This window comes from Harmonia axyridis, chromosome 3 (genome assembly GCF_914767665.1).
Source record: "Harmonia axyridis chromosome 3, icHarAxyr1.1, whole genome shotgun sequence".
Classification (NCBI taxonomy): domain Eukaryota; kingdom Metazoa; phylum Arthropoda; class Insecta; order Coleoptera; family Coccinellidae; genus Harmonia; species Harmonia axyridis.
In genome coordinates, this window is record NC_059503.1 from 21,077,269 (window position 1) to 21,097,295 (window position 20,027).

Sequence of the window (20,027 nt, forward strand, 5' to 3'; positions counted from 1 at the left end):
AAGAAATTTATTGTATGATATGTATGGTGAACAAGAGCGATAATTATGAGTTCTTAGAAACGGGTTCAACAATTACTGCTGAGAACTATGGTAGTAAAAATCAGCCAGTATAAAAGACAATAACCAATAAATAGCTTTTTCAGATTAACAAAGAAAAATTCTATTCTTATAGGAGAACTCAAAACCACGATAGATAGAAAAACAACCAGGTTGCCAAATCAAAAATTCACTTGGACTTGAACTTCAATGAAGTCACACAATGTGATCGTGGAAACAAATCAAAAGAGGCATGGCCTGAATATCCGGAACAACAATACGATTGGAAATAACAATATGAAAACACACCCACAGCGTATACCTAGATTCCACGAATTAAAAATCATCATGAATTGCCAAATCGTCTAATGGATTGAATGTAAATTTCGAAACTCTGAATTGATTTGATATTAATTGAAATCGTTTCTTTCTGTCTATATGAAATAATTGAAAATGTACAGTGTGTCCCAGAGTGAGTGAAATGAATTAATAGGATATAAAGTACTAATGAAGAAGATAACAGCTTGTTAGGGGGATTCACATAGAGCGCCTATAAAAATCCTTACTATCATAGGCCTGTGAGTCCTCATAGATGGTAACAACTCGCTTGAGAACTGAAATGATTCAAAACTAAATCATCGTGCAACGGATTGAAATGGCACACCACTCAATAATTCCCAGGCTAGTTAACTAGTAAAAACACAGTTTTGATTAAAAATTCGGGAACATGGTCAATTTTGAGAGTGCTACCTCTAATCCAACACCCCTAAATTTGTTCAATACGGTTTCTGTAGAAATACTCGTCTTCGCTTTCGAAATGGCTTCATCCTCGGCAATGACCTCTTACTCTTCATCACCTTTTAATAACACTGATCAAGTCATTTAATCGCTAGCTCAGTATTTTTCCTCATCGGAAAAAGGTTTGATCAATACACGAAACTCGTTTTCATACATTTCTCAAACAACAACAAATGTAGCTTCGATTAATCTTCAATATCTCGATTTGGATTAAACTCTGTGTTCTAAAATCCACATCTTCTGAAGCTGAGTACAATCATTAAAAATCTATGAGAGATGATTTCCAAATAAAGAGGCCTGTAGCGATCCTGGTACACCTGAGGAATCGAAAAATTATCGCTTGAAGAATTGATCCTGGATGAAGAAAACCCCACGATTCGGGAGCAGATTTGGTATTTTCTTCCTGAAATATTTTCAGATCTCTACAACTTCCGGTTATACCGGAAACCTACTACTACTTCCTTATTTCAAATGGTACACCTAGTATATTATTGGATTATTACATAGCTGATGACAATTTCAGCATTTAGATTCTGCAAATACGTAGTATTAGACTGTTCACAGTTTGAATCAAAAATGTACAGGGTGTTTATAAGAATATCATAAATTTGGACAACTCAAATTGTTAAATTTAGTTATCGAAACATGGAATTTCAGTTTCTTTCTATGTTTTCCGGAAGTCAACAGATAACACAGTTAGAAATTGCGGTTTTTTCTCATTTAAAGTTCTTCCTCCATAACTCTTGAAGTATTCATTTCAGCTATAGGATTTGCTTGAGTAACCCTCCTTCTTTTTATACGTATCGACTGAAATAATAAAAACTGTAGGTTCTACTTTGAAAATCTTGAGTTTTGGTGAATTTCAGTTGTCCAAGTTCATGATATTCTGATAAACACCCTGTACATTTTTCGTCCGAACCGTGAACAGGTTGATGATACTAGGTATTTGCAGAATCGAAAATGAAAAAATGTTTTTTCAAGAAAAATTTTTTCTACAGAAATATTCATGAAAATGACATGTGATTTCACCATCATTTTTTTCATAAGAATCCCAATAACTCATGAACTGTTGAGTTTTAACCCAAGGTATGGCATATTGCTGCAATTTTCATAAAAAAATCCATTTAAAGATGCAATAAGATACTGGGTGTGTTATTTGAAATATGAAAGTAGTAGTCCGTTTCCGGTATAACTGGAAGTTGTATATATCTGAAAATATTTTAGGGAGAAAGATTTTTGTCTCAAACCTCTACATGCAAATTTTCAGCAGAAAATGATGATTAGTTTTCCATAAACGTCTAATAGGCCATCGCGGTGAATCACCCTGTATATATACTAACGAAAAAAATGGTATGACGGTGCCATCTATCTGCCAGGCCCGGAACTTATTGTTATAACTTGTTTTTAGCGATTTTAGTAGAAATTGTAAGTTAAAACTACTATACGAGAGCTTTGTATGGTAAATTATTTGTAATAAAATTATAATCACCTGTTCATCCAAAAAGATCAGGAAAGCCACCATATTTCACGATCCGTCGCTGCAATGCCAAACCACGAACATGTAGAATATTGGAAAAGTTCCATACGGCATAGGAAATTGGAATTTTGACGAAATGTGTCCACATAAACAGAACGGATTCGAGTAGTTACAAACCGATATGGAACTGACAACTGACAATAGTTACATGCAGTAGCGGTTAGCCGCATTCACGAGATGGGAACAACGATGTTCGTAAAATATCCCAAATTGCCTTCCTGTATATCGAACGACCATTCAGCTGGATCGGAAATTGCTCCTATCAGGACACACAATAAAATTAACCGAATAGAATTGTTTCGCACGCTGATTAGATTCGAGTTGTTCCGTTGGCAGAATTAAATATACTGATTTCGAACAATACTTGATGTGAATTGTTCGGATTCGGATTCTTAACAAATTAGTTTGATTTATTTAAGAACTAGACAAAATTTTGATTTTGAGTTGTTCAAGAATAAGAGAAAGTTGAATCGATATGTTCGCAGGAAACAACAATCCCTTTAGAGTGAGGCTGTTGAGCCCTTCCACGCCATTTTTTTTTCAGCTAATTGTTTTATATGTTGTGTATTACGTAAGTATTTTTCCATAAATAATGTGAAAAAAAACCACCTCACATTATCCGCGAAAAAAGTTGATATTATGATTTGTGCCAAATATTTCACTACCCACGGTTGAGGGAACTAAAACAGAATTCATTAGAAAAAGGTTGTAATACAATGAAATAAAAGACTTTAAAAATTTTTATTCCAACTTCAACGTCGAAAACAACTCATTGAGATATAATGTAACATTTCATTTTTCACAAGAAACTTGTGGAAACGTTACAATAGGGATATTTACATTTCTGACGATCTTCGTGCCTTTCAGAAAAGTATCCTTTATTATCGCTAAATATAAGGATACTTCCTTTTCTGTTGAATCCAATTGTGATTGCAGTAAGATACTTGGTCGCCCGCGCTTCTTATGTGGGTGGCTTGCAAGATCTTATTAGAATTTCTGCTAGACCAAGTTTGAATTCAGCCCGTAGTGAATAACTACAAGATTTTTTGGCTAATAATGTTCTCCTGCACAATATATAACTATTGCTGCACATCATATCCAGGAAATGAAAAAATTATACTCACATAAAATTAACAGATTTAACAGATAGCTTTGTCTGCATTTCAAAGTGTTCCGAATATGGTACAAGTAAAAAAATGGTTGTCAAGAACAAAAAAAAAGATGGAAGGTATTTCTTTAAAAGAATCGAAATAAGGAATATCTACCGTATATTGAATATTTTTTGTTTCACTAAATATACGAATAATACCTACGTCGGAAGAGGTGTAGGCCGGCGGGCACTTTAGAATTGGCCTAACTCATAAAATGAGTGTCATGTGGGGACAAAAGTTTCTGAATGTGGAACAGGCCGCCTCTGAACCATTCATTTGTAAAAAAAAATTTTTGAATAGGACATGTTCCAAATTTAGCACAGTACGGGCTAAGGAGTTAAGATTTTATTGCCTATGCAAAAAATACCTTAGCGTGACGTTCGATTTTACATGAATGTGCTAGTTTTTAAATACCATCCTATAAGGTAAGCATACGTCTTTAGTTACTGTTTCCCAAGAAACCCGGCAATATTCCTGCAATAAAGTTTCAAGCCAGGAACTAATTTAATCTAGCACGAGAAGGGTCATGGAGTCTGCTTATGATGTGAAGGTTATAAGTATAATTATTTTTTCGGAATACTTCCACATTCAAAATCATCACTGCAAGAATGCTTGAGGAAAATATGCTTGTTATGTACATGCATGTAGGGTGGCTATTCGATGACTTGAATGAACTTAAATTTCAAAATGAATTGCAGAATAGTGAAACAAATATGAATGCAGAATTTCGTAAAGATCCTATAGTTGAAAGATTGAAAAAAAAAAAGTTTCGTTGAATTCTATATCAAAGAAACATCCGTTAGATTTCACTAGAATTTTGTGTGTATAGAAAGCTCATCGAAGAAGTGAATTTCGAAAAATTCAGCCTTGCAGCTAGTACACTAGTGAAAATGAACAAATTTTCTGATCTGCATAACAAAATATCTTTCAGAGAACGGACAGTTTTGTTTTGAATTTTTTTTTCTTTATTTGCAGGGAGGGTTGGAAAATACTAATTTCATAAATATTTAAGAAAGAGGGGATTTTCGTGTTGTGTTCAATTTAAAACGCATCATCAAAAAAAAAAAATCTGTTAATTTAAATCGAATGTTCAATTCAATTTGAAATCGAAAATTGTATTGAAAAGTGACTCATTGCATATTCCTTGGTGAAACATAATTTCAATATTAATGAAAAAAATAAATAAAACACTCGACTTCACGTGTATTCAAAGTGGAAAAACCGAACCTTCTTACGTTGACATTTATTATTTTTTATATGTTCTTTCTTTTCATCAAGTTAATTTTTCCAAATATGTTTTACTCACTCCATTTCGTTCATAACTCAAAATCTAGAAACGACCGGTTGGTTCTGCTGTCATGTGTAGATTAATTAGTAAGGAAAGAAGTGAATTAAAGAATTTATGCCATACGTTTTCTTGTAACTCCGATAGTGCACAAGATACCCTACCTATAGTCAGAGACTTTCACCCACCTTGTACACAACATAAACCTAAAAAACTTATCTCTATTCGACATATTCATCAGTGCTATTTCATCAAAGTATCCAACAAAATTACCGAAGAATCTTTCATTTTTTAAAAGGAAATATGCATCATATTTATATAATATGTGTAAACTCGCATCAGTGAGTTTGGCGATAAGAGAGCGAAAGCAATCTTGTATGGTTGCTCGTCTAGACGTTCGTTAATTCAAGAAAATAACATCATACTGCTCCAAGAAAGATTGCCTCTCATTCAGCTGACGTAAGCTCATGTCATTGTTGATGGCTTTGCGCCGAATGTGAGATTTCACTCTTGCGATAAGGAAATGCATTACCAGCTGGAGGGCAGAATGAAAAAGTAATAATAATATTTACTCACGTCTAGCAAGTTCATCAGGGATGCCCTGGAGGAAGCTGGAAAGCGAGTCATATCCGTTAGAACCCTGCATAGTTCGATGCTCAGACGGGATGTGGCAGCGTGACTGGTCAAACTTGCTCTTTTCATTGTCTCTCCCAAACCATAGATCCACATCTGTGGAAAATCACGATTATTGCAATCACTCAACTGAAATTCTACACAATCTGTGACGAAGCAACAAGTGCATACCAGAATTCAAATGGTGATTCTGTTTTAGAGGAATTATTTGTTTAAAGGTGTGATTTAACTACAAGTATTATTTTTGAAAACTTGTGCAAACAACAAAGGGCTGTATTATTTTGTCACGATGTTTGTGTTATTTGAATTTTGATCCTGGAGTAACCTTAGCCGTCCAGCCAAGAAACCGATGATGAGAAATCTAGAAACTTCTAAATTGAAGTTTGTTAATAGGTAAATTCCGACTAGGGATTCCGTAAATATGAGCTTCAAATTTTTTTTTACGTTATGAATTGAAAACAACGAATTTGTTCGAATTATAAAGGTTTAATGAATCTACTTGATGAAGGATATTCAATATAAATATGAAAAAGTTGACAACTTTGTGTCTATTTCTTCACAATAATATATATTTATGATGTATTTGGTTTATTTTTGTCTTGGTATATAATAACAATTCTAAGAATGACTAACCAACGGATAAATTTGCAATTTTTAAAATTATTGTCTATTTGTATATGTATTTCATGAGAATAACAAGAAAGAAATCTATGACCTGGAGTAATTGCTTTCTTTGTGAATCCTTACTAGAGAAACAGTTACGTTTAGTTAGTTTGAAGTTTTTCAATTACATTTTTTTGTGAAGCAGATATAAAAGTGGTGAGATGGTTAATTCAGTAATTTTGTTGAACTATAAGGCACTGATGAGGACAAATTGTATTATTAAATACAAAAAATTCTGAAACGTACGTCTGTCTTTATGTTGATTCAGTTATTCAATGTGTTAACCGTTTACTCAATTTGTACAGTTTTAGTTATTTTGAATTTTCTTTTGGTTGATTATTAATTTTGTCATTTTTAGAATTGGAATTATATACCAAGATAAGAATAAATCAAATTTATCATAAAGATTTATTATTGTGAAGGAATTGTTTAACTTGTTTATTGATGTAGAACACTCGAAAATTATCACAATTCCCCAAGGACACCTATAACTGTGCATAATATAACAAAATCATAATCGATGTTGAGGTATTATGTATTTATTCAATGAAATGATAAAAACACTCGATTACTGATTCGATTAAACTTCGAAAGAGATGAAAAATTCGACAAGAAACACTGCAGAGGAAAATAGAAATATTTGATCGATTTCCTTCAACAAATGTGCTTAACAGGTAGAGTTAAATGTGTGAGAAAATCTTATTAAGACTTCAAAATTTCATATTCATTGTTGATGTCGTTTTTTATTTGATTGTGAACGAATTTTTATTTCAAAGGTTTTGATTGTATTTCGGAACTGAGGCATTCTCCATAACTTTATTTCAAAAACAAAAAGTCGGTGAGTACTGCAGATTTTCCCTTGCGAATAATGTGTAACGAATGAATTCATATAACGTATAATTCTGCCAAACGCATGTTACAATCTCGTTAGACGGGTACAGTAATGAGAGTCAATAGCCACTTTAATCCGCTCGAACACTTGTGACCAAAGCTAGCTTCTCGCAGAGCTTATAGGTGCTTGTTATTCCTCTACTCCAATTTTGTAACATCACGGAATCTTTTTCAGGTATAGTAGATTCAGCATCGTTCAAATTCACAATCGACTGATACTATATATCTAATGATTTGATGGTTACGGTCTTTGGAAATAATTTCATTTGGAAAAATGAGGAGAAAAATTTATTAAATAGTGAAAATTTCCCACAATGATGTCATAATTTTGTAATTTTCATTGAATTTCCTTCATCAAGTTAACGCATTCAACCTTAATAATATCCAACATCAAACAAAAGATTGAAGAATTAAACTTTCCCAAATTTTGATTTGTATACCTATTTCACAGAAGAGTAAGAGAGAACATACATGACTACCTGTTATGATTGATATCTCTGTAAATCCTGGGGATATATCAAATAGTGAATGTTTTGGCACAATGATAATGTGTATATTATAATTTTGATATTTATACAAAATCGGTAGATCTCATTTAAACTCTATAATTCATAATATCAAGGTTTATGATGATATGATGCTTCTGAAATTCGAATGAATATTTTAGATACAAAAATCAAATTTCAATCTTGTCAGAAATATATAAGTTTTTTTTCTCAAATTATGCTTAATCGTTTATGGCTTTTGTGACGCGATCTACAGAGATTGAAATTGTTATTGTACAAAATTTTGCACGAAGCTTGAATGGTAATTGTTGTTCAGGGAACAAATCACAGACGCCAATTTGGTCAACAAATTTATAAAAACATATTTCCAATACAGAAATAAAATATACGTTCTTCGAAATTTATATATAAAATTGGATTGAATAAAATCATAATTTTCAATTTTTTACTGGAAGTATGTATATTTACATTTGACGGTGTCGTATATTCACAGTATTTCATTTCATTCATTGAATCACTGACAAAAAAAATACTACCTATACCGACAAAATATCCCGTTTTATGTTGTGTATCATGGGATGTATTCAAATTAAATCAGCTTTATGGAAACACGATATTGTATCGAAACGACTTCATTTCCGCTCACCTTTTCTGTTTCCGTATCGGTCCAATGTTTATTCGGCCTATATTCAGGGGCAAGATACCCTGACAGATGAGGTGGTGGAATGAAACCATGAGAAGGATTTTGTTGGAGCTCCACTCTGCCCTTAGCAGATAAAATCAGGTAGTTAGGTGTAACCAATGGAATACACGAATCATTATTGACACCATCTGAAAAAAAAATTAACTTATCACTGGCATGAAAACATAAGTTTTTTGCGCTTGTTTAAACTCAATTGAATTAATTTTTTCCAAAAATATCGTAGAAATTTTCAAACCATTATCCTACAATCTAGCAGTAGATTTCTGCTTCATCGTGTTAACGATTTAATGTTTACTATCATGAAGCAATTTCAGTGATGATTAATGCTTTCTAATAGCATAAAACAAAATTGACGAGGAGCCTATTGGCTACTGTCATCTGATTAAATTTTCAATGCGACATGAAATTTTTAAGAAAGTTCCTGCAATTGAATGTCGGAACATTTTGGAATACAATTTCACAATTAATTTATTACGTATATCGATGAAATAGGGAATTAGAGTACCTACAAAATTTAATTCTTCACTTTGTTAGAACAATTCAGTTGTGGAAGCAAAAAAGCTCGTATTATTTATTTCCTCTCGTCAGACAATGAAGGTGATGGTTGAAATTTTATAGCAAAACCGCCAAGATGAGGAAGATTATCGCTACCTGACCAAGCCATCACTAAAACTAGAATGGACTTCAAGTTAGTGCTTTCCTCATGTTAGTTCGGAGAACGAGTTCTCAAAAAGGTTATAATATCATTCGATTAGTTATCAATTATGTTCATTATTTCCCAAAAATTTTTTTTAGAACTTGTTAATCATCAAAATCTATAAAAAATGTTGACTTCGAATGATTCAAATTGAAAAGAAAGATTATTATTGAATATTCTACTCATATGGTTACACAATTCAATGTATGTCTTTTTCGAATTTGTAGATAAAAATTGTTTCTGAGTTATCTTATCTGAATGTTAGATTTTCTCGAAAAATACGATGGAAAATTAAAAAAAAACGCATATCTTATCATATACCTTTCTTAATCCGATTTTATTATTTTGAAAACTCCAAACAAATAAAATTCAAAAGGAACTCCATTTCCAAGGGTTTGGAGTACACTCTAAGCATTCCTCCAATGACAGACAAAAGATATGAAAAAAATTATGCATGAGTTAAATGGCTTTCATCTCAAGATGTGTACCGCGATAACTCGTTCAGATTTTTTTCTGTACTTTGCTGTATGCAGCATCTTAGCGAGGAAAGATAGGGATTAAAAACAAAAGACTTCATCATAAATGCAGGATTTCCTGCATTTACATTTTCAGAATATTTCCACATCTCATTTTCGTCGGTTTAACTTTTCAGACAATGGAGAAGTGGTACATTAATTCATCCTTTGCGAAAATGGAAGAAGTTTTTTTCACAAAAAAAGCAGAGTTAGGAATATTCATGGAAAACCCTTCAAAAAAAGCTTAGTAGTGATATCTCCGCTTATCCTTACGAAACCAAGCTTTCAACAATTCGGAGACAAGAAATTGAAGAATTTTGCTGTAATTGATTCGATTGTAATGTTTATCATCCATTCAGCTTTTTAAATTGGTTTATAAGTCCCTTTACGCCCAAGTTCATAAGCGATACACTTCAAAAGCAACTGGTAAAATTTAATTTTCGTCGGTACCTATCGAGTAAATTATTAATTTTTTTCGAAGGGTAGGTACTTATGTGGAATTTCACTTACTTCGTAATAAAGTGTTAAGAAATCTATTATTATGTCATTAATAATTAAAGTGAATCAGCAGGAATGGTAATAGAAAATTCTTTTGCATAGAAAAAACACGGAAATAAAATAATATTTTAAGATAGACTGACACATAGTTCTGAAGACAATTCTATTTATGTAAGGGATTTTCACTTTCAACGCGGGTTTTACATCAAAACAAACGTCAACAGAATTTTTTCAGCATTTTCATAAATAGAATTGCAAAAACTACATAATTATTTGAAATTCTTGACTTGTGGGATTGATCGTTCAATCTTTTTTTGCAGTCAGAAGATATCCTTCTCTCGGCCTTTCAGGGAGCCTAACATAGCATAATTCATATGTATATGCAATATTCGGATGGGACACCCGGTATTTGTCTCGAAAAAAACTGTTGAAGGCCTATAAGGAACTGAGTTTTTCTCGATATTCAGTCTGAAATAATACCATTTATATTACGAAAAATGATTTGAAAACAGGTTGGATACCTGTTTTGAAATTGAATATTGAATTTTTTACTTTTACAGCGACCTTGAAAATGACATTGGACTTAGTTGAAATAAAGTGAACCATATGTGGAAAAATCGCATTCTGCAATCCTATACATGAAATTTTATATGGTATAACATTGTGCAAAATAAACATATCAGACTAGTACATTCTAAGCTTATCACAGACAAAGGTGATGTCATCGAATGTGGACAGTAATAGACTCCAGTTTAGCTCTTTTTGGAACTCATAAGTATTGCATAACCCAACATCGATGACACCTAATTAAAACAAAGGCTAGTTAATTGAAAACCAACAACCGGTTACTATTGAGAGATGTAGCATCACAGCATACAGAGTTAAATGCTACTGCTGACTTTGAATTAAATAGCCCCTGTATTGATAGGATTGTCATCGATTTCGGGTTATGCATAACTAATGAGTTTCAAAAAGATAGAAACCGGTCAATTGCTACTCACATTTGATGGTAGCTCGTTAAGTCTTAGATTCTATTGGTCTGATTCGAAGTGTGATCCTTCGTCCTGACTGTATAAGTATCAGGCGTCCTTCTATTGTGAATGTTGTTGATATGGAGTGTATATGAATGTGTGAAAATATTTGAGAGACTTTTGGTGTGTAGGTTTTTTCCGTTCATGATTGAGTTCAGAATTTTCTCGAAGAAACAATAAATGGTTATTTAAAAAATAGAAGTAGTACTACAACGATGTATGAATTGGTCTCTGATATGGTTGATGCTTTGGGAAGTTATGTTTTTTCTAGATTTCTCTAGGACATTTGATAGTATAAATCATGAACACCTACTAGAGGAGTTTTTTTATATGTGCTTGTCAACTATAGTTACGCAAAAGTCCAGGTAAGCAGTCTGGGATCTTTTCAGTTCTTGATGTATATCAATGATCTGGACCTCTTGCTGTTTGTTGATGATGCCAATGCCTTGTTACGCTGAGATATTGGTTCGAGTATTGAGCAAAATCAAACTCGAACTTTCAATTTAGTAAAACACTGGTGCACTCAAAATAGAATGGTTTTTTTTCCAGAAGACCCCACTTTTTTGGCTTTGTCTACTGGACTATTATTTTGATCGCCTGTATCTCCATTGATATTGGGTGGACGAAATAGTTTGTGAATATAAAATTTCAGAGAATTTCATATTCTACAATATTAAAAATGAACGTTCTGGTAGAAAACTCATTAAGTTAGAAGTTATGTGCAAAAAACCGAAAAAAATCCGAAAATGTTGAGGTTCTTCAGCCCTCCTCAAGTTAGCCCAGGGTCCTCGTGTTGGATAACTTGACAGAATCATCCCACAGCAGTCTCAAACAACCTGTAGAAGTTTCATTAAGTTCGGAATTTTTTCCAGGTAAAATGTACATATCTACTGGAGTACACTTTGACCTAAAAATTTTGATATGATTGTTTTCAATTTCAACTATCTTCATTCAATGGAGTATTTAATAGAAACATAGCATTCAGGTTTCTAGTTCTTTTCTTTTTTGTTTTCAGATTCAATTAAGATATATGCATCGTCAACTTCTGATTGAAAGGAAGAAATTTGTTTGGATAAAGAAGAATCCCTTCAATATAAATATATCCGCTTATTCTGTAAAAAAATACACAAACCAATCACTTCATCTATACGAAGAGACAGAGTTTTTGCTGAGTTTTTTATGTGCTCTTGTATCATACGTTGAAATGTATAATGCCCCGTTCACATTTCCTCTGCTAATACTGAGATTTATTGACACATGTTTCATTGTTTGAAATGGAGATAAATATTATGTCATGTTATATTCTGTTCACCTATCTCCCCTACCCTTTCACTAAGATCCATCAAGCAACGTCTGACAACCGAAATGGTATAAACACACTCCTTTCAATCAGTTGTCTCGATCACGGGGCAACCAAAGGACACTGCACTCAATCTCAATTATTCACAAGGAATTGGTAACGGAAGGGTTGCGCGGCACTTCTAATGGGTTATCAAAGACGACAAGCTTTATCAAACTAAAGATAATTGAGTATAGGCTGAACGCATTAATATCTCAGGAACGCAGGATGGGACACACGGATATCCCGAAATCGTGACTCGGTTCGTGATATCTCGCGGAACCCTTCGTGAATTCATATCGCTGTTGTGCCCGGGAATCCATAACAGGATAATTTTTTTTTCCAGAAGGAACGTAAACGTGATATCTTCTCTTCAGACTGAAACAAATGAGGTAAGAACTTTTTCTGCTATCCCGTCTCATATTGCGACGTGATTCGAATAACGAAATATATAATGTAAGATTTTCTACAGAAAACTTATTTTGTATTTTTCATATTTGATACAAGCTCACATAGCACAATTCACTTTAAATCCGATTTATCGAAACTCTCTTAACGTTCATGCTGGAAAGTGTTGTGGTGGGTTTCATAAAATTTTTATCGTAGTGATTCATTCGATCAAATCATTTTTGCGTTCAATTTCTGTTCATTTTTGACACTTTAATAAATTTTGAACTAGAGTTGATTTGTGTGACAAAATGGCGAATACGCCGGGGACCAAAATTTTGCAGGAAGTTTTCATTCGGGTATTGTACTATCTAAAAACATTCAGGTATCTCGACTATTGTGTAGTAATGCATAAAGAATAAATAAATCTAAAGATTGAGCTCCCATTCCCTGAACTCTGTCATTTTGGTAACAATATTCACAATTTTCGAATTTTGTGCCGGCAATGGTCAAACAAAGTTCGACTCACTGACGAAAACTTCGTCCTCAAATTCGATTCCGTCCAGCCGAATAACTTTCAATTAAAAGGATCTAAAAAGTTGAAAATGCAGGGTAGGTTCGGATCTCGGTTGAGTTCGTTATTTAGCATAATTTCGTAATAATGGACGTTAGAAATGTTGTAGTCCTGATAATTTCAAATCTAGTTATTCTATCCAGATGAAAATTTATATTTGGATGTAAAATAACATTTTCAAGCTCTGTGCAGAATTTTATGTTGAATGCTCTAACAGAACCAGAAAACTCAAGAATATCGTGAAGAAAACACCGTGATTATTTAACTGACGGAGTTGGGATTTTTAATGTCGATATGTTTCTATGTTTTCTATACCGATATACCGACTCTTTTAGGCTTCTGTGAGATCTTTCAGAAGCTTAGACTCTGAACAAGTATATAAAATAACAAATTCAAATTTCGTTCAGAATTTGGAGTTGATCATATCATCAGAACCATAGAAATTTCAAGAAGATTATAAGAAAAAATACAATATTTCTGTAAATAATTATCCGATCGGTTTGGATTTTTACGATCTGGGATAACTATTTCAAGCTATCTTCAAAACATCGTGTTGATAGCGTCTTCAGATCCCTCAGAAAATTCAAGCGGTACCTAACACTACAGAATTGTTTTACATATGCAAAACAATATCAAGTTTCGTACATAATTTCGAGTTGATATTGTTGTCAGAACTATGTCAGGAGCTTCTGAGAACTAGTTCATTATGCGAAAATTGCGCTCTTGGAGACAACATATAATTCTCGTCGTCGTCTCTAAGGGTCTGATTGGGGCATGAATGATATTTTTTAATACCTGATGATATTTTCATTTACTCTGAAAATAAGCTTTTAACAATCGCCGTGACTTAGTCATTGTCATTTGCAGTGCTCAATGATGTGAAAATTGATGCTTCGCTAGAAATAAATACAAGCGCTATGATGTGGACTATAGTTCACAGAATTACTGCAGATAGCTTGTAGTCTGATGTAAAATACATTATTATTTTCATGAAATCGATCTCATCGAAGAAGCGAATATTAACTTCAATATTGATAGAGACTTCGCTCATCTACAAAACAAGTTTGAAACTGGATTGAACAACAAAAACCTTAACCTAGATACCGATTAAACTCATTCAAAATCAATTCAATTTGTGGTCATAGTTGAAGTAAATGTCTCCAATGAAAAAGTAGTGACAGATCCATGAAAATTCAGCATGCTGCATCATTATCTATATTATATTCACAAGAAGTATTTCCGTACTTTCGATAAGATTTGATTGAGTACTCGGCAAAAGGCCATTCAACTTAAACGATTGTTTGAGTTAAAGCTAGGTAAAAAGGTCGATATTTTCCAAAGTTGGACAAAACTCTTTTCACTGATATTCTTTCTTGAAATTCTGATATCTACATCGCTGGAAAAAATGAACAAGAGTTTACGATCTCCTTGATGTAATTTTAGTTGGGTTGAAGAGAAAATTTGAACCCTTAGGTACTCATTAAATTTAAAATAAAAATTTGAATATTGTAACATTCGTTCCATCCGCTGCAAGCTTTCCTTGAAATTTGAATAATCCCTTGATTAAGAGCATAAAATTAAGCAAGATAACCTTCATAATATTTTATGTTGAGAAACAAGTTGAATTACGGAGGTAGAATAAAATTTCGTGCCCAGTTCCATTTCTATTGAATTAATGTTCTACAAAATCGCAGAGGCTTTTTTATTAAAGAAAGAAATTTTACAATAAGTTTTATCATACCATAAACCATCTCAGGTATGTGTTTCTAATTTTTCAAAGAGTTTCTGAATTGAAATAATTCATTTAGGAGTATCGGAAGGAAAAAATTTCTGTTTAAAATACACATGAAAACCAGATTTCACAGGGGGTCTAATAAGTTACTCGAACGATTGCAGTTTATTTTCAATGTATGTTGTGGTAAAAAAAAATGAGAAAGGCACTGATGTAGAGTGAGAAACATTTAAACAGTCTTTCATTCAGCGCCAAATACATTCTGGAGTCCACTTATAATATTCATATACATATGTGTACTCAAAGGGCGCAATTGTCACTTGAGTGAACGAGTGTTCAAAAGCTCAGTACTTAAGTATTTTTTTCGATATCCTGCTGGAATTTTATATGGTTCTGATAACGATATCAAAACAAAATTTTGAATGCTTGAAATTGTTATTCTTTATATACACGCAAATTCTCAATTAGAATGGATCTGTCGATATTGAAATATTTGTTTTTAAGATCTTCAGTTTGAATTTCCTATGATGCTGATTACGTTATCAATATGAAATTCTGCACTAAGCTTGAAATTGTTATTATATTTTATATTCACACCCAAAATAGCAACTCGTCTGTTTTGTGATCACGGAAATATTGGGTAATGTTTTTTTCGATATTTTTCTTAAATTATCATTGGTTACGATAACGCGATTGACATGAAATTTCGCATTGAGGAAAAATTGCTGTATCAGATCTCAACAAAAAAATTACAGCTTCGAAATTCTCGAAAAAAAAAATTTCAAATGGATATTTTTAATGAAAGATCGCCCAAAAATCGAGTCAAAAAAATGTTCCTTTCTAAGTGTGACACTTTTACAGTTGCCTTGTAGGTATGAAACGATGAGAACGATAAAAATAATGAGGTGCATATTTGCCACCAAGTCGTCAGAAATACGAATGGCTCAACTCGTTCAGGATCTCAGTCGAGAAGAGATAAGAAGCGAATTTTATGACGAACGGAAATTATTCTAGATATTTCATGTTCACAACGACGGCCATTAGGGACCTGACATCAACATCAAGCGAAATCTTTATCGCATAACTTCCGCGCCATAAAACGGTATGGCCGATGGTGTCACTCTTCATCGGGGCCGACATAATTGAAATCAATACCACTTAAAGTTCTTCTCTGAAACAGCAAATACTCTGTGAACCCATTAATCAATTCCAAGTCAGATTTGACATTATTGAGGCCAATCGGACCGCACCTCCTGGGAAAATGGAATTTCCAGTAGTTGCCTTCACTTCCGAGTTTAATTGAACAAAAAGCATTCATGAAATTTAATTAAGGAAGTTGGAGCGACATTCAGAGAATTTTTCATTCTCTAGTAGAGATTAGAAATTTAATTTTACCACCTCTTTATTCGACTCATGCCTCTGCGTTTGTGTACGTACTGTATGAAAAATTGTGAATATTAAAATGTTTGGAACATATCCAGGCATACAAAAAACCACAAGTTATTATCAGACACAAATTTTTCGAATTTAATTTTTTCAGCCAACTCTCGATTTGAAATTTGCTTGCGTAAACACACATATATATTTTTTCATTCTTTTCATCAAACTGAAAGTTTATAAACGAGCTAGGGGTTACAGACAAGATTTAGTAGCCGGGACTAACTAGGCATCGTGAATATAGAAATGTTCGTTGTTATCATATACATAACACTAATTTGAGAACAATATATAAAAAACGTTCGCAATTAAAAACTTTTTTACTTTTTTCATTAATGCTGTTTACTTGTTTATTTTCAAGAGCTTAATGGATTAAACCTGAGTATTAAGCTGTTGAAAAAATAAACGAAAAATTAAAGGAATCCTGTAATCCTGATAAATTGTATATATTATTGATATTGTATATATCTTCTTCTGTTCTCTTCTTCACCACAATGAAAACGTGAAATTCACAAGAAAAAATTCAGAAAATTACATTGAACCACTGAATCGAACAAATATATACCAATCTATCGTGAAAAAAAAATATAAAAACCCTTCAGTTCATTATTTTTTCTCTCAGCGCTCAATATCTTGACATGTCCAAATAATGGAATGTTAAAATTTTAATGAATTTCGAATTGCAGAATTAAGACTTGGTTTATTCATTACAAAATCTGAATAAAAATTTCAACAATTCATGAATTATACAAATCAGTGATAACTAAAACTTTGCGATAAATAAATATTGTATTCTATGATCTCAGCAATATATATGTATGTAGGCTTGGTTAATCGATCGTCTAGAGGTATGATTCGATTACCTGGCCTTTCGTCCTTTTCTCCGTGACTTTGTTGAATTTGTAATAATTAAACTCTTTTGAATTATTTACATCTATTTACAAAGCCACAATTATACAGTACAAACTCAGTATTGAGAAGATCTTAATTACGTCTTAATTACAAGTTTGTCACTACGGTACTGAATTTCGTCTTTAACTCGTTTGTTGATTACTCGAAACGTCTTGGATTATCACGTCTTCGTCGTACTTCAAGTTTTCGGTCGTCTCGTCTTTAACTTGTTCGCGACTCGTCTTAATCTAGTCCGCGAAACGTCTTTTCGTCTTACGTCTTAAGTTGACCGCCCGAACTTGACTCGTCTTCGACTCAAGTTAAACTCTGTCTCTGCCGATTGGAACTACCCTGTCTCGAATATCGACCCCCCTTCTTTTCGTCTTGGCCACACCCTTAGGGGAAAGTACCATCCCCTAGTCCAATAAGAGTTTTGCCGTACCGCCCACAAAGATTTTCGCGGATTCCTGGAAATCGAATATTCTAGAAGGACTAGAACCTGATAAACAGATGTAACACATCTGATACGACCGTGTTGTTCTCGAACATTATCTTCCCCCAAATAAATCTCTTCAATATTTACAACTCTTGACATATCTTCGACACCTCGAAGAATAACATCCTTTTTACATTTTGCACAATAAAATTCGTTCCCTGTAAATTCATTGAAAGTGTCATGCGCTCGACACTTGAAGAAATTAATAGGTCTCCAAGCATCCGATTGACCATCTCAATTAGTTACAGGGAACAATAAGTAACTGGATCCTACATGTATGTGCTTGATCTCATTACTATTATTGTGGTTAATTTTTCGAAAAATAATTTTTTGAATTTAGTTTTTTGCCAACCAAATCCTGTTCCCGAGATAGAAGACTCAATGCATCCTGTTGTTCTCATAAACATTTGAAAGACTTTGGATTTCTAATATTGAACAATTGAACACCAGGCTTATAGTTTCCTTTGTGTGAGAAACCTCTAAAAAATATTCTTGTATACTATATCTTTCTCTTCGTATTCCTGTAGTGTAAAAAAATATATATTGGGTACAAAAAAATCTTCGATATACGCATTCTTTTCCCATCTCGTAGAATAAACACAAAAATATTATTTTTGAATTAGCACAACTACATCAATGTAAGTCATCTTATAGGCTCAATATATTTTGAAAGAAAATTCTTTCAGATCTCGTGAAAGATTTATTCAAGTTTACTGCCTCAGCGAAAAAAACCGAGATGTTGAGTTCATTATAATTAATACCCAAGAAAATTTTCCTAATTAGATTTCCGCAATTCATCTTGGTAAAGTTTTACCTTCACAGTAAAAGAGTGCCCTTAGATCCAGGAAAGCGATTCAATAGTGTATTTGTATCACTGAATACCCCCAATTCAACGTGAATTCTTTCAATGAAATCCAAGTTTTTGAAAGCGCATAGATTCGAATAAATTCGATAGAATCTTGTAATTTGTGTAAGTTAATTGATTACAGGAAATCATGAAAATAATTATTCTTCCGCTGTATTTGAACATTGTGTCAAAATACTCAAGGCCGGCATTATAAAGAGATGTCAACCGTTCTTTGTGCCTAACCAACGACCAACTCCGACATTTCGACCTACCGGTTGAGACGTAACTCATTCGAAAGTTGACTCAAATCATAGCAGCGGTTTTGCTTTAAACAGGCAGTTCAGTATTGCAATCTGCGCAATGCCAACTTACCAAACTATCACAGCCGTCTATAGCGAAGAAGGGTATGTCATCATTTGACAAGTATAGTTCACATGTAAAAGCCTGGTTTATAATGGTATAATTAATAGTAGAGTTCACTAGCATAGTTTTTTGAGGAATACTCTACTATGCTCATTTTGGTAGAGTAACTGTATTCACGAAAGGTAGTTCGTAGGCTGAAGCACACAAGCAGCTAGAAAGATGCACAATCCTTTGCTAGAACTAAACTTGAGTTTGTTTACATTAACAACAAACGAACCAGTAAAGTAGATAAGTTATCTACTAATAAGTGTTATCCGAAAGATATCTTTTAACTGTCGGTTTGCTGACCGTGGGTTGAACCTGAGCTGTATAATACCGGCCCTCACTCGTTTATTATTTCAGAAGAATATTTAATTAGATTTTCGAGCATCAGATTCAATGCGGAAGAGCAACCGTTTTCTATTTTAGATTTCTCACAAAGAACTCTCAGAAATTCTTTTAAATACATATCTGGAAAACGTATGGCAAAAACTAGTGAAAATTTCAGATAGTCAACAAACGATATTCCAAAAAAATTTCAAAAAATTCAATAACCCCAAAACAATACTCATAATGACTCAAACTGAAAATATACTTGAGTATATTTAGAATATATCTAAAACTGATCAAAATATCAACAGACGACTACGAAAGTAGATTTTCATGTTGAATTATAGCAAATTCAAGCGAACTGCTCCAGAGTCTGATGCCTTTGGACAGACAATTAAATTCAGAAGTGAATACAGTTTCATACTCTTATCTGATTATTTCAACTGGCGCATTGATGAATAGAAGGAAGCGGAGTCCTATTATAAAACGTTCTCTTTTTCGGGGATTCCTGAAGTGAAGATCAATCCATTCGCAAGAAAAACGGTATTGTTAACTGAGCGCTCCCGAGCCAATTGTGAGAATGGAATTGAAATCTTTCGTATTCCGAGAATATCAGTGAATACTAGGTTGTGAAGATAGAATGGTAAT

At 33.1% G+C, this 20,027-nt stretch overlaps 1 protein-coding gene across 4 annotated transcripts in view; it reads right to left on the bottom strand.

Annotated features, from left to right (window-relative positions):
* Positions 1-20,027, bottom strand: part of LOC123676276 (tyrosine-protein phosphatase non-receptor type 13-like) — a 158,865-nt gene that overhangs the window by 29,112 nt on the left and 109,726 nt on the right. For all 4 annotated transcript variants that reach the window (XM_045612085.1, XM_045612083.1, XM_045612082.1 and 1 more), the window contains 2 exons: positions 8,147-8,331; positions 5,384-5,536 (listed from right to left, as the gene is read on the bottom strand). In XM_045612085.1, the coding sequence (XP_045468041.1) occupies positions 5,384-5,536; positions 8,147-8,331 (338 nt within the window). The remainder of the gene's footprint in view (positions 1-5,383; positions 5,537-8,146; positions 8,332-20,027) is intronic.